Genomic DNA, 13256 nt, shown 5'->3' on the forward strand with positions numbered 1-13256 from the left:
GGCTGACCGCGGAAAGTTAATCCAAGGTTTTCAATTTTAGAAACAAAAGGAAGATTATGCGAATATTCACTGTGCCCCCAACTGTTGACCCAACACCTGAGCCCAATTTTTATGACAGTTTACAGAAAGTTCGATTACGGCAACAGTTAGAGATGTACTACATCGGTGAGTATATTCAGTCCTGATGTTGCAAAAATGTTTATTTTTTATTCTTCCACAGGATGTTTGAATTGCCCGTTGGTGACACAGTGGCTCAGTGATTAGCACTGCTGCATCACAGTGCCAGGACCGCGTTCGATTCCACCCTCTGGTGACTTCTGTGTGGAGTTTGCACATTCTCCCCATCTCTGTGGGTTTCCTCCGGGTGCTCCGGTTTCCTCCCACAATCCAAAGATGTGCAGGTTAGGTGAATTGGCCATGCTAAACTGCTCATAGTGTTAGATGCATTTGTCAGGGGTAAATATAGGGTAGGGGAATGGGTCTGGGTGGGTTACTGTTCCAAGGATCAGTGTGGACTTATTGGATCAAATGTTCTGTTTCCAGACTGTATGGAATCTAATCTTATCTATTTGCTATTTGTCACATGAGAAGGTAGCAGTGAGCTGCTGCCTTAACTACTGCAGTATGTGTTGTATATGTACATCTGCAGTGCTTTAGGGAGAGGAATCCAGAATTTTGAAGGACTGACTGACTGACTGACGTTGAGTTGCTTGGAGAGGAACTTGCATGTCGTGAGATTCCCACATATCTGCTGTCCTTGTCATGTGCGATGGTGGAAATAGGGGATTTGGAAGACATTGTCTAAGCTGCCTTGGTGAATTGATGCTGTATTTCTTGGAGCAGATACATGTGGCTGCCATTGTGTGCCAGATGTGGATGGAACAAAAGTGCAAGGGTGTGAGTGAGGTGCTGGTTATTGTCTAAATTCTTCAACTGCACCAATCCAACTAAGTACAGAGTATTCCTTCACACCTCTGACTTGTGCCTGGTGAATGATGAGGAGGCAGAAAGAGATTTACCGAGAAGAATTCCTTGTCTCTGACCTGCTCTTGTGGTCACTGTGTTTACATAGCTTGTCCAGTTCAGCTTCCAGTCAATGGTAATTCCCCGGGTGTTGATCGGGCATCAGTGATGGAAATGGAATATCTAGGGTTGATAGTCAGATTCTGTCTTGATGGCACTGTATGGCATGAATGTTATATGTCACCAATCAGCCCCAAACTGGATATTGTCCAGGTCTTGCTGCGTATGAATGTAGGCTACTTCAATACCCGAGGAGTCTTGAATGATGTTGAACATTGTGCAATCGTTGGCAAACATCCCTGCTTACAATGGAGAGAAGGTCGTTGTTGAAGCAGTTGGAAATGGTTTGGTCTGGGGAGACTATCCTGAATGGCTTTGTGTGTGGGAAATCATGTCTCACAAACTTGATTGTTACTTCTTCAGAAAACTCAAAGAGGATTGACGAGGGCAGTGATAGATGTGATCTATGTGGACTTCAGTAAGGCATTTGACATGGTTGCCCATGAGAGACCAGTTAGATCTCATGGAATACAGGGAGAACTAGCCATTTGGATACAGAACTGGCTCAAAGGTAGAAGACAGAGGGTGGTGGTGGAGGGTTGTTTTTCAGACTGGAGGCCTGTGACCACTGGAGTGCCACAAGGATCAGTGTTGGGTCCACTACTTTTCGTCATTTATATAAATGTTTGGGGATGTGAGTATAAAAGGTATCGTTAGTAAGTTTGCAGATGACACCAAAATTGGAGGTGTAGTGGACAGCGAAGAAGGTTACCTCAGATTACAACAGGATCTTGATCAGATGGGCCAATGGGCTGAGAAGTGGCAGATGGAGTTTAATTCACATAAATGCAAGGTGCTGCATTTTGGGAAAGCAGATGTTAGTAGGACTTATACACTTAATGGTAAGGTCCTCAAGAGTGTTGCTGAAGAAAGAGACTTTGGAGTGCAGGTTCATAGCTTCTTGAAAGTAGAGTCGCAGGTAGATAGGATAGTGAAGAAGGCGTTTGGTATGCTTTCCTTTATCGGTCAGAGTATTGAGTACAGGAGATGGGAGGTCATGTTGCAGCTGTACAGAACATTGGTTAGACCACTCTTGGAATATTGCATGCAGTTCTGGTCTCCTTCCTATCGGAAAGATGTTGTGAAACTTGAAAGGGTTCAGAAAAGATTTACAAGGATGTTGCCAGGGTTGGAGGATCTGAGCTACAGGGAGAGGCTGAACAGGCTGGGGCTGTTTTCCCTGGAGCGTCTGAGGCTGAGGGGTGGCCGTATAGAGGTTTACAAAATTATGAGGGGCATGGATAGGATAAATAGACAAAGTCTTTTCCCTGGGGTTGGGGAGCCCAGACCTAGAGGGCATAGGTTTAGGGTGAGAGGGGAAAGATATAAAAGAGACCTAAGGGGCAACGTTTTCACGAGAGGATTGTATATGTATGGAATGAGCTGCCAGAGGAAGTGGTGGGAGCTGGTACAATTGCAACATGGAAAAGGCACCTGGATGTGTGTATGAATAGGAAGGGTTTGGAGGGATATGGGCCGGGTGCTGGCAGCATGGATGGGTTGGACCGACGGGTCTGGTTCCGTGCTGTACATCTCTATGACTCTATAACTCCTGCAGAGATGTTCAAGAGCTAAAATGACTGACCTCCAACAACCTCAAACATTTTCCTATCTACCAGGTATGACTACAACCACAGGAGGATTTCTTTTGATTCCCATTGACTAAAATTTTATTCTGTCTATTTGATGCCACACTTAGTCAGATGCTGCTTGACATCAAAGTCATAAAGTTTTTAACAGCAAGAAAGAGGCCATTCGGCCCATCATGTCTGAACCGTTCATCAAACATCCATCTATTCTATTGCTATTTTCCAGCACATGATGATCCCTACCTTTACTACATCAGGCATCATTTGAAATGACAAGTCTGTGTTAGAATGTGTTTGGCTAAATATCAATGAGGGAAAGCACTTTTGATTCTTAGGTGTGGGAATATCATTGGCAAGGCCAATATTTATTCATCTGAGTTGCCCCAAGAAAATGGAATACTGCGCTCTGATATTGAATTGCTTTTTTTTTGTTAACTTGATACAACTGTGGCTTTTGAGGCCTCAGCAGAGGGTGATTTGATGATAAGTAATATTACTGTAGAACTAGCATTTATGTCATTTCCCCCATTCCAAGAGCCGTCCACAATTTCTTAGTCTTTCAAAATTCCAGTCTATTGAAGATCTCCAACTTAAATTGTTCCACAACTGTGGCCTTCCCTTCAACTGTCTGGTCTCTCAACTTTGAATTTCCTTTCCTAGCTCTCTCTGGGTCTTTAGCTCCTCTTTTGAAATGCTGCTTTATAGGTGACTTATTTGCCCAAGATCCAAATATATATTTATCTGGGTCAAAGTTAAGATTTATTTCATAATGACTTTTTCAAGGACTTTGGGGCATTTTATTACATTAAAGATGCTATAGAAAGATAGTTTGTTATTATTGTTAGCTAGCCTGATTAAGAACTTCCTTCTCAAAACATTTGTGAATAAGTTGGGTTCTTTGTGATTTTTGTTGACCGTTTTTCCAAATTTCGTTTTAAAACTTTCACATTGTGATTGAGTTCTAAATTCGTGTTTGTTGAATTACTAGTGAGAAAAATACTGTAGTGCTCTGTCTTAGCCAACCCTGCTATCTCCAATCCAGCTGTAGCTAACTGAAATAACTTCTAATATTGTTCTGAGTTCAACTCTCACAATTCATAGTGAGGATCTATGTTCAGCCTTTCCGTTCTTCTGGCTGAGCCCAGTTATTGGTAATTTTGTGTTGAAGTGTCTTGCCATGTATTACAATACCAGACGTGATCACCATGTGGTCAATGAATACAGGTGGTAGTACATTAATCTTCAAATAAAACAATTACAGAAGCTGGAAGTCAGACTGTTCATCTCCCACCTCTGGTTCTTAGCTTTTATTCTAATCCATATCCAGTTTGTTGACAAAGGACTTTGATAATTCTTGACTGAGAGGAGTTTATCATTTAACATGTCTCACTATAATCTCCACAGAATTGGTAGTGGTATAGGCACAGTAGCAGCCATGATTATAGCTCTTGCCCAAGTTACCTTGAGATCTAACCTCTTTCTTCTACAAAAAAAGTATTGCCTTTCACAGTTTTTCATAAAAATTACTGAGCCATTATTACATAATCATGACTTATCTTTTCTGTACACATTATTGCTCAAGAAATCCTTGTACAAAACAAAAAGAATAGTCTGCACTTACATCATTTAGACATTTCTCTTAAAAAATGCAGTTGACGTTCTCTAATAGTCTTTCCTTCCTGCTCGAGTCAATGCACTTCCCAACTGTTAAATTAAGGTGGATATAATGATGTAAGTTCTTCTTTTATATTCTGGTAAGATTGCAGTGAGAATGTTTTAAAATTTTGTTGAAATACTTCCATTTAGAATTGTGTGTTAAGTCATAATTTAATGGGGTGCTAGTATTTCCTATATTCTTGACAACACAGTAAGTTTGCAAGACCAATGTCCACAGAGCCTTTGGTTCATTAGCATTTATCTGTTCAGTTCTGGTTATGTGATTGCTGAAGTTATCATTTTGAGCTGGGAAGGTGAATTCCAAGCTTGAACTTTACTCAGCAAATATCAATATAGCAGTAACTCTGTCTTTGTTTTTGATTTATTTCAAGTACTGTTTTGTATCATTTCAGCACGAAAGTACGACCTGCAGCAAGAACAGCCGGATAGTGTGCAGCTTACAGTGGACTGAGAACTGATAGCTACAATATAATAACACACAGGCACTATTGATACTCAAGTGGAAATGACAAAGTAAGGATCGTGACTAGAAGGTGAAGCCATTAAAAAAACAATAAAAATGATAGGAATCTGAAATCAGAGCAAAATATGTTAGCAATTGAAACTTAATGTTCATTTCTTGCAAAACAAATATACAGGAGAGGTGAGACTGTTCCTTGTCATATTAAGAAAATTGGCTTAACCTTCCTGATCTACATCTAAATCACCAATTTGTATATTTTTAAAACAAAACCACTGATATCAATTCTGTTAATGAAGTTGGTTTCCTCCCCATAAAAAATGATGAGGAAGGGAATCAAGGCTTTGAGTGTTCTCAGCTATTTATAAGATTGCCTTCCTAACCTCACAATGTTAATGAAAGAATACAAGTTAATAGGAACGTAACACCCTAATTAGGAGTAGACTATTTCATCCCGAAGCCAGCTGCAATAGTCAGTTTGATCATAGCTAATCTTCTGACTCAACTGCACTTCCCCACTCCTACCCCATACCCCTCAATTTCTGAGGAACCAAAAATCTATCCAGTTTGTCTAAAATCAAGCTTGTTCCTGCATCTGGGATAATTATTACAGATCCACAAGTGACATCCGAGATAGAGATGTGATGATTGAGAATAATTTCCTCAGGATTGATGTTGTGATGAAACAACGCTTTTTCAGTTGAGGATTTTTGAACAGTTTAATGCTGAGCCATTTCCATTTCTAAGCATACACTTTTGTTCTAAAGATTTTTGTAAGCTAGAATACAGTACGATTTTATTGGTGTGAGGATTCTCATTGTAATTTATTTTAATTTTATATTGTAATTGGATGTTATAATAAAGTCAGTTCTGATATAATAATAGTTCCGTTCTCGTGCGAGCTCATGTTAAGAAAAATAGTGTAATGGCTGCACCGTGTAAACTAATGGGATCGGAATCACATTTTAGCTGATTACATGTGAGGAAAGTTCAGGTTCTACAAATAATGATCTAAATTCTTCAATCGCATTAAAGCCAATTTGCTTTGAAGAAATACACATTATAGCAGAACCAAATGTAGAACTGTTAAGTAGCACGTTATCTAGTTAAATGTTAATTAAAATAGCTTTTAAAAATAATTTTAGATGTTACAGTATTTTAAATGCTTAATTTAAATATCTGTTCACTTTTTCTGTTCTTTTTCCACCTGGTATAGCCACAGACATTTGTGGTCTTGTGGCACTTTGTGGAATAAGAAGCTGGACAATGTTCTAGTGTTAATTACCCTGCCTCAAAATCAGATATTTATCAGATGGGGTCACTGGATAGTCAGCAGAAGTAGAACTCAACCCAATATATATTTAAACACCTGAAATTCAGCCCCTTCTAACTGCTGTATTGACAACAATAGATTAACTAGGATCTTAGTTAAGTTGATCTTAACCTACTGCGAATCCTCTTGCAAGGATGCCTGCCTTGAAGAAGCTCTCCTCCTCCCTCTACAAGGATTTCTGTGAGTCCCTCTCTCACTGCACCCCCCAGGTCATCGCCTCTGCCCTGAAGAAAAAACCACGACTGAACAACCCAAATGGCCTCCTTCTTCAAAGACCACAATTTCCCCTCCGACGTGGTCGACGATGCTCTCCACCGCAACTCCTCTACTTCCCGCACCTCCGCCCTTGAACCCCGCCCCTCCAGTCGCCACCAGGACAGAACCCCCACTGGTCCTCACCTTCCACTCCACCAACCTCCGGATACATCGTATCATCCTCCGTCATTTCCGCCACATCCAAACAGACTCCACCACCAGGGATATATTTCCCTCCCCACCCCTATCAGCGTTCCGGAAAGACCACTCCCTCCACAACTTCCTCGTCAGGTCCACACCCCCCACCAACCCTACCTCCACTCCCGGCACCTTCCCCTGCAACCGCAAGATGTGCAAAACTTGCACCCACACCTCCCCCCTCACCTCCCTGCAAAGCCCCAATGGATCCTTCCATATCCGTCGCAAATTCACCTGCACCTCCACACACATCATTTATTGTATCCGCTGCACCCAATGTGGCCTCCTATACATTGGGGAGACAGGCCGCCTACTTGCGGAACGTTTCAGGGAACACCTCTGGGACAGCCGCACCAACTAACCCAACCGCTCCGTGGCTGAACACTTGAACTCCTCCTCCCACTCTGCCAAGGACATGCAGGTCCTTGGCCTTCTCCATCACCAGACCCTGGCCACACAACGCCTGGAGGAAGAGCGCCTCATCTTCCCCCTGGGAACCCTCCAACCACGTGGGATGAATGTAGATTTCTCCAGCTTCCTCATTTCCCCTCCCCTCACCTTACCTCAGTCACAACCCCCGGATTCAGCACTGCCCTCTTGACCTGCAATCTTCTTCCCGACCTCTCCGCCCCCACCCCCTCGCCAGCCTATCACCCTCATCCTCACCTCCTTCCACCTATCGTATTCCCAGCGCCCCTCCCCCAAATTCCCTCCTCCCTACCTTTTATCTCAGCCCGCTTGGCACACCACCTCATTCCTGAAGAAGGGCTTATGCCCGAAACGTCGATTCTCCTGCTCCTCGGATGCTGCCTGGCCTGCTGTGTTTTTCCAGCACCACATCTTTCAACAATAGATTAATTCAAGACTCGAGATTTTGATCTCTTTGGTTGAGTATTGATTATCTGTGTCGTTACCAAAAGGACATCTGGAACCATTACATATATTCACATATTAAACTCATGATAGTAAAGTTATGTTTATGTCAGTAACTTCTCTGGTAACTTTAATTTAGTTCATAACTTAGCTCAGACTTCACAGCAAACAGAAAATAGCAGTTTATTCCATGTACTCATCCACAATGGTTTAAACAGAATTTTGATTGGACTGGGTCAGAATTTGTTTTGTACCTTGTGAAATACTGACATGATTACTAATAAAGAATTTAAAACTGCTGTATGTTAGACAATAAATAGTTTTAAATAATACTCTTGTGCTCTTTCTCTTGATTATTTGTTTTATTCCTTCTGATCAAATAGAAGAGAGTTTTGTTTTATGTTGCAGGCACAACTTGTGTGTGACCTCCACCCAGTGCTTCACATGGAAGATTGGATTCAGTTCATCATTTGGTACTGTGCATGCGATGTACTTTTTTTGAAAATCAAAGCATGTCACAGTGTTCTCATAAAGCAAGAATTTCATTTACATAATTTATATATAAACCATATTATGTATACATTATTTAAACATTTTGTATATCTAAATTCTCAAGATCACAAACTAGTGTTTTTCAATATCACTTACTGTAATAAGCAGTGTCTAGCACTGGGTTAACTTAGTACTATCAACATGGTCTTCACCTGAACCATGCTGGGACCAGAGTGCTAGCGAATCGCATAACAACGGCTGTAAACAGGACTTTAAACTGAAGGGAGGGGGTTCAGTGAGAGGGGAACTTAGAAAGCCTGAATTGAAGAAGGAGGTAAGAGTGCAGAACTCAGAAGAAGTTATTAAAATCTCCAGCACAGACACAAATAGGACAGAGTGTATGGAAAGGGCTAACAATCAAACTTCACACACATCAGATAAACGAATGTCAATGAGCAGAGGGACGGTTAATACAGGACCTAAGGTTTTATATGTGAATGCGTGCAGTATAAGGAATAAGGTAAATGAGCTTGTGGCGCAGATCGAAATTGGCAGGTATGATCAGTTGGGCGTCAAGGAGACGTGGCTGCAGAGGGATCAGGATTGGGAGCTGAATATTCAAGGATATACATCCTATTGAAAAGATAGGCAGGTGGGTAGAGGGGGGTGGGGTTGCCTTATTAGTAAGCAATGAAATTAAATCAATACAGAGGAACCTCAATTATCTGAACGAGATGGATGTGCACTATTTCATTCAAATAATTGATTATTCAGTTAATTGATTTCCTCTGAGTCTCGGAGTTTTCTGTAAAGTCTGCTCACCATTCAGGAGCAGCACACCGCGCATGAGCCTGACTGCCCCACAAACCTGCCCACCTCCCAAACCTGTCAACTCCCACCCACTGTTGAATCACTATTGCCCCCAACCCCCCCCATCTGCCCCCCACCCCCGGGGCAGTCAGACTGCGGCTGCCTTTGTAGGGTAAATCTCCACATAGTGCACGCAAACCATTTTACTGCGACTTTTTGATAGGTTCCACCCTTGCCCTGTACAGGATAATGTTGGAGTTTATCTGGGGAAGTGATGGGGTGGTTGAGGGTTCACCCCTATGGAGAACTCGAGGCAAAGTGTGGGGAGAGAGAGAGGGCAGGAGGGTAGGAGGTCAGTCATTTGGAGACAATGCCTGGATTGTCCAGGACTGTTCTTGGCAGCATTTTAGAGAGCCGAGTTCGTTTTTAATCATTGTTCCTGTAGTGAAGGCTAGCACGAGGGGACATAGCTTTAAATTGAGGGATTATAAATATAGGACAGATGTCAGAAGTAGGTTCTTTACTCAGAGAGTAGTAAGGGTGTGGAATGTCCAGCCTGCAACAGTACTGGACTCACCATCATTAAGGGCATTTAAATGGTCATTGGATAAACTTATGGCTGATGATAGAATAGTGTAAGTCAGATGGGCTTTAGATTGGTTTCACAGGTTGGCGCAACATTGAGGGCCAAAGGGCCTGTACTGCGCTGTAATGTTCTATATATATTAAACAAAAGACGTGATCAGGGTTGAAACAGCTCTTTGATGTAATGTTTCTATCGGGACCTTGAGATTGCCTTCAGATAATCCGACATTAGGATAATTGGTATTTGGATAATCGAGGTTCCTCTGTAGGAAGAAACAAATTGGGTCAGATGGTGTCGAATTGAGGAATTGCAAAGATTAAAAAAAATTGTCGGAGTTATGTACAGGCCTCCAAACAGTAGTCAGGAGTTGGGGCGCAAGATATATTAGGAGATAGAAAAGATGTGTAGGTGGTATCTGATGAAGGAGCGACGCTCCGAAAGCTAGTGTGCTTCCAATTAAACCTGTTGGACTATAACCTGGTGTTGTGTGATTTTTAACTTTGTACACCCCAGTCCAACACCGGCATCTCCAAATCAGTAAAGGCAAAGTTAGAGTGATCATGGGGGATTTTAATATGTGGGTGGACTGGGAAAATCAGGTTGGTAGTGGATTGCAACCAAAGGAATTCAGTGAATGTCTCCAAGATGGCTTTTTTAAATAGCTTGTGGTGGAACCCACTAGCGAACAGACAATACTGGATTTAGTGTTGCAATGAGGTAGGCTTGATAAGGAACTTAAAGTGAAGGACCCCTTAGGAGGTATCTGATGAAGGAGTTATCATAATATGATTGAATTTACTCTGCAATTTGAGAGGGAAAAGATAGAATCAGAGGTAACGGTATTACAGCTGAATAAAGACATTGATAGAGGCATGAGGGAGAAGCTGGGTAGAATTGACTGGGAGAGGAACCCAGCAGTGGAACAGCAATGGCAGGGGTTTCTGGGAGTAATTCAAGAGATAGAGCATAGATTCATTGTAAGGGGAAAAAACATGGTACTGGGAGGGTGAGGCAACCATGGCTGACAAAGGAAGTCAGAGACAGCATAAAAGCAAAAGCGAAAGTAGAAAATGTAGCGAAGGACAGTGGGAAACCAGAGGATTGGGAAGCTTACAAAGACCAACAGAGGGCAACAAAAAAAGAAATGAGGAGGGAGAAGATTAAATATAAGGGTAAGCTAGCAATAATATGAAGGAAGACTGTAAGAGTTTCTTTAGAAATATAATGGGCAAAAGAGAAGTAAAATTGGACAGTGGGCCACTGGAAAGTGACACTGGAGAGGTAGTCGTGGGTAACAAGGAACTAGGTTAGGAACTCAACAATTACCTTGCATCAGTCTTCATGGTGGAAGACATGAGTAATATCCCAAAAGTTCAGGAGAAAGGGGGCAGAGCTGAGTATGATGGCCATACCAAGGAGAAGGTACTAGAAAAACTGGCCTGAAAATGGATAAATCACCTGGGCCAGATGGACTACACCCGATGGATCTAAGGGAGATAGCTGAAGAGGTTTTAGTGGTGATATTTCAGGAATCGCTCAAGACAGGGAGAGTCCCAGAGGACTGGAAAATGGCTAACGTGAGACCCCTGTTTAAAAAGGGATTAAGGCAAAAGATAGAAAGTTACAGACTCATTTGCCCAACCTCAGTCATGAGTAAGTCCCTGGATTACGTTATGAAGGATGAGATTTCTGAATACTTGGAAGTGTATGGTAAAATAGGGCAAAGATTTAACCAGGGGTGGTCATGCCTAATAAATCTGCTAGAATTCTTTGAGGAAGTAATGAGCAGTTTAGACCAAGAACAGCCACTGGATGTTATCTACCTGGACTTCAAGAAGGCCTTTGACAAGGTGCTGCACAGGAGGTTACTGAGTAGGGTAAGGGCCCATGGTGTTAGAGGCAAGGTGTTAGCATGGATAGAAGCTTGGCTGTCTGGCACAAAGTAGAGAGTGGAGATAAAAGGGTCCTTCTCAGGATGGCAGCTGGTGGCAAGTGGTGTTCCACAAGGCTCAGTGTTCAGACCACAACTTTTCACTTTTTACTTTAACAATCTAGATCAAGGAACTGAGAGCATTCTGGTTAGGCTTGCGGATGATACGAAGATAGGTACAGGGCCAGGAGGCTGCAGAAGTATTAGGATATGTTAGGAGAGTGGGCAAAGAAGTGGCAGATAGAGTACAATGTGGGAAAGTGTGAGGTCATGTACTTTGGTAGGAAGAATAGAGTCATAGACTATTTTCTAAATGGGGTGAAAATTCAGCAGTCTTATGTGCCAAGAAACTTGGACGTTCTAGTTCAGAATATTCTCAAAGTAAACTTGCAGGTTGAGTTGTAGGAAGGCAAATGCAATAATGCCATTTGTTTTGAGAGGACTTGAATATAAAAGCAGGAATGTACTTCTGAGGCTCTATAAGGCTCAGGTCAGACCACACTTGGAGTATGGTGTGCAGTTTTGGGCTCCATATCTCATGAAGGATGTACTGGCCCTGGAGTGTGTTCGGAGGTGGTTCACAAAACTGGTCCAAGGTATGAAAAGCTTAAGATATGAAGAACATTTCAGGACTCTGGGTCTACACACAATGGAGTTTAGAAAGATGATGGGGGATCTGATTGAAACTTACAGAATACTGAATGGCCTGGAGTGAATGGATGTTGGGAAGATGTTTCTATTGCTGGAGAGACCAGGACCAAAGGGTATATCCTTAGAATAAAGGGAAGACCTTTAGAACAGAGATAATGAGAAACTTCTTCAGCCAGAGAGTGGTGAATCAATGGAATTTATTGCCACAGAACGCTGTGGAGGCCAGGTCATTGAGTATATTTAAGATTGAGATAGATAGGTTCTTGAGTATCAAGGGGATGAAGGGTTACGGGGAGAAAGTGAGAGAATGGGATTGTGAAACCTATCAGGACTGCAGATGCTGGAGATCAAAGTTGAAGAGTGGTGCTGGAAAAGCACAGCTGCTGCCAACGCTAAACCCTAACCACCTGGAGGAAGAAAGCCTCATCTTCCACCTTGGAACCCTCCAACCACACAGGATCAGTGTAGATTTCACCAGTTTCCCCATTTCCCTCCCCCCACCTTATCCCAGTCCCAACCTTCCAACTTGGCCCTCTTGAACAGTCCTATCTGTGCATCATCCTTCCCACCTATCTGCTCCACCCTCCTCTCCGGCCTACTACTTTCACCTACCTATCATATTCTCAGCTACCTTCCCTGCTGCAACGTCAGTCCCCTCCTATTTGTCTCTCAGACCCCAGCCCACAAGCCTCATTCCTGATAGAGTCATAGAGATGTATAGCATGGAAACAGACCCTTCGGTCCAACCTGTCCATGCCAACCAGATATCCAAACCCAGCACCTGGCCCACATCCCTCCAAAACCTTCCTATTCATATACCCATCCAAATGCCTCTTAACTGTTGCAATTGTACCAGCCTCCAACACATCCTCTGGCAGCTCATTCCATACACATACCACCCTCTCGTGAAAACGTTGCCCCTTAGGTTTCTTTTATATCTTTCCCCTCTCACCCTAAATCTATGCCCTCTAGTTCTAGACTCCCCAACCTCCCAAACTTTGTCTATTTACCCTATCCATGCCCCTCATAATTTTGTAAACCTCTATAAGGTCACCCCTCAGCCTCCGACGCTCCAGGGAAAACAGCCACAGCCTGTTCAGCCTCTCCCTATAGTTCAATTCCTCCAAACCTGGCAACATCCTTCTAAATCTTTTCTGAACCCTTTCAAGTTTCACAACATGGGCGGCACGGTGGCACAGTGGTTAGCACTGCTGCCTCACAGCGCCAGAGACCCGAGTTCAATTCCCGCCTCAGGCGACTGACTGTGTGGAGTTTGCACGTTCTCCCCGTGTCTGCGTGGGTTTCCTCCGGGTGCTCCG

General features: G+C 42.8%; 1 protein-coding gene and 1 long non-coding RNA gene across 3 annotated transcripts in view; both read left to right on the forward strand.

Annotated features, from left to right (window-relative positions):
• Positions 1-6439, forward strand: part of smim19 (small integral membrane protein 19) — an 8369-nt gene extending 1930 nt beyond the window's left edge. For both annotated transcript variants that reach the window (XM_043674553.1, XM_043674554.1), the window contains exons 3-4: positions 41-165; positions 4742-6439. In XM_043674553.1, coding sequence (XP_043530488.1) covers positions 41-165; positions 4742-4800 — 184 coding nt within the window. In that variant the 3' untranslated portion in view covers positions 4801-6439. The remainder of the gene's footprint in view (positions 1-40; positions 166-4741) is intronic.
• Positions 6440-7362: 923 nt separating this feature from the next.
• The window catches only part of LOC122539568, a 28734-nt gene continuing 22840 nt past the window's right edge, over positions 7363-13256 (forward strand). The window contains exons 1-2 of the long non-coding RNA XR_006309122.1: positions 7363-7941; positions 10387-10389. This is a non-coding gene — a long non-coding RNA (uncharacterized LOC122539568). The remainder of the gene's footprint in view (positions 7942-10386; positions 10390-13256) is intronic.

Source organism: Chiloscyllium plagiosum, chromosome 32 (assembly GCF_004010195.1).
Source record: "Chiloscyllium plagiosum isolate BGI_BamShark_2017 chromosome 32, ASM401019v2, whole genome shotgun sequence".
NCBI lineage: Eukaryota > Metazoa > Chordata > Chondrichthyes > Orectolobiformes > Hemiscylliidae > Chiloscyllium > Chiloscyllium plagiosum.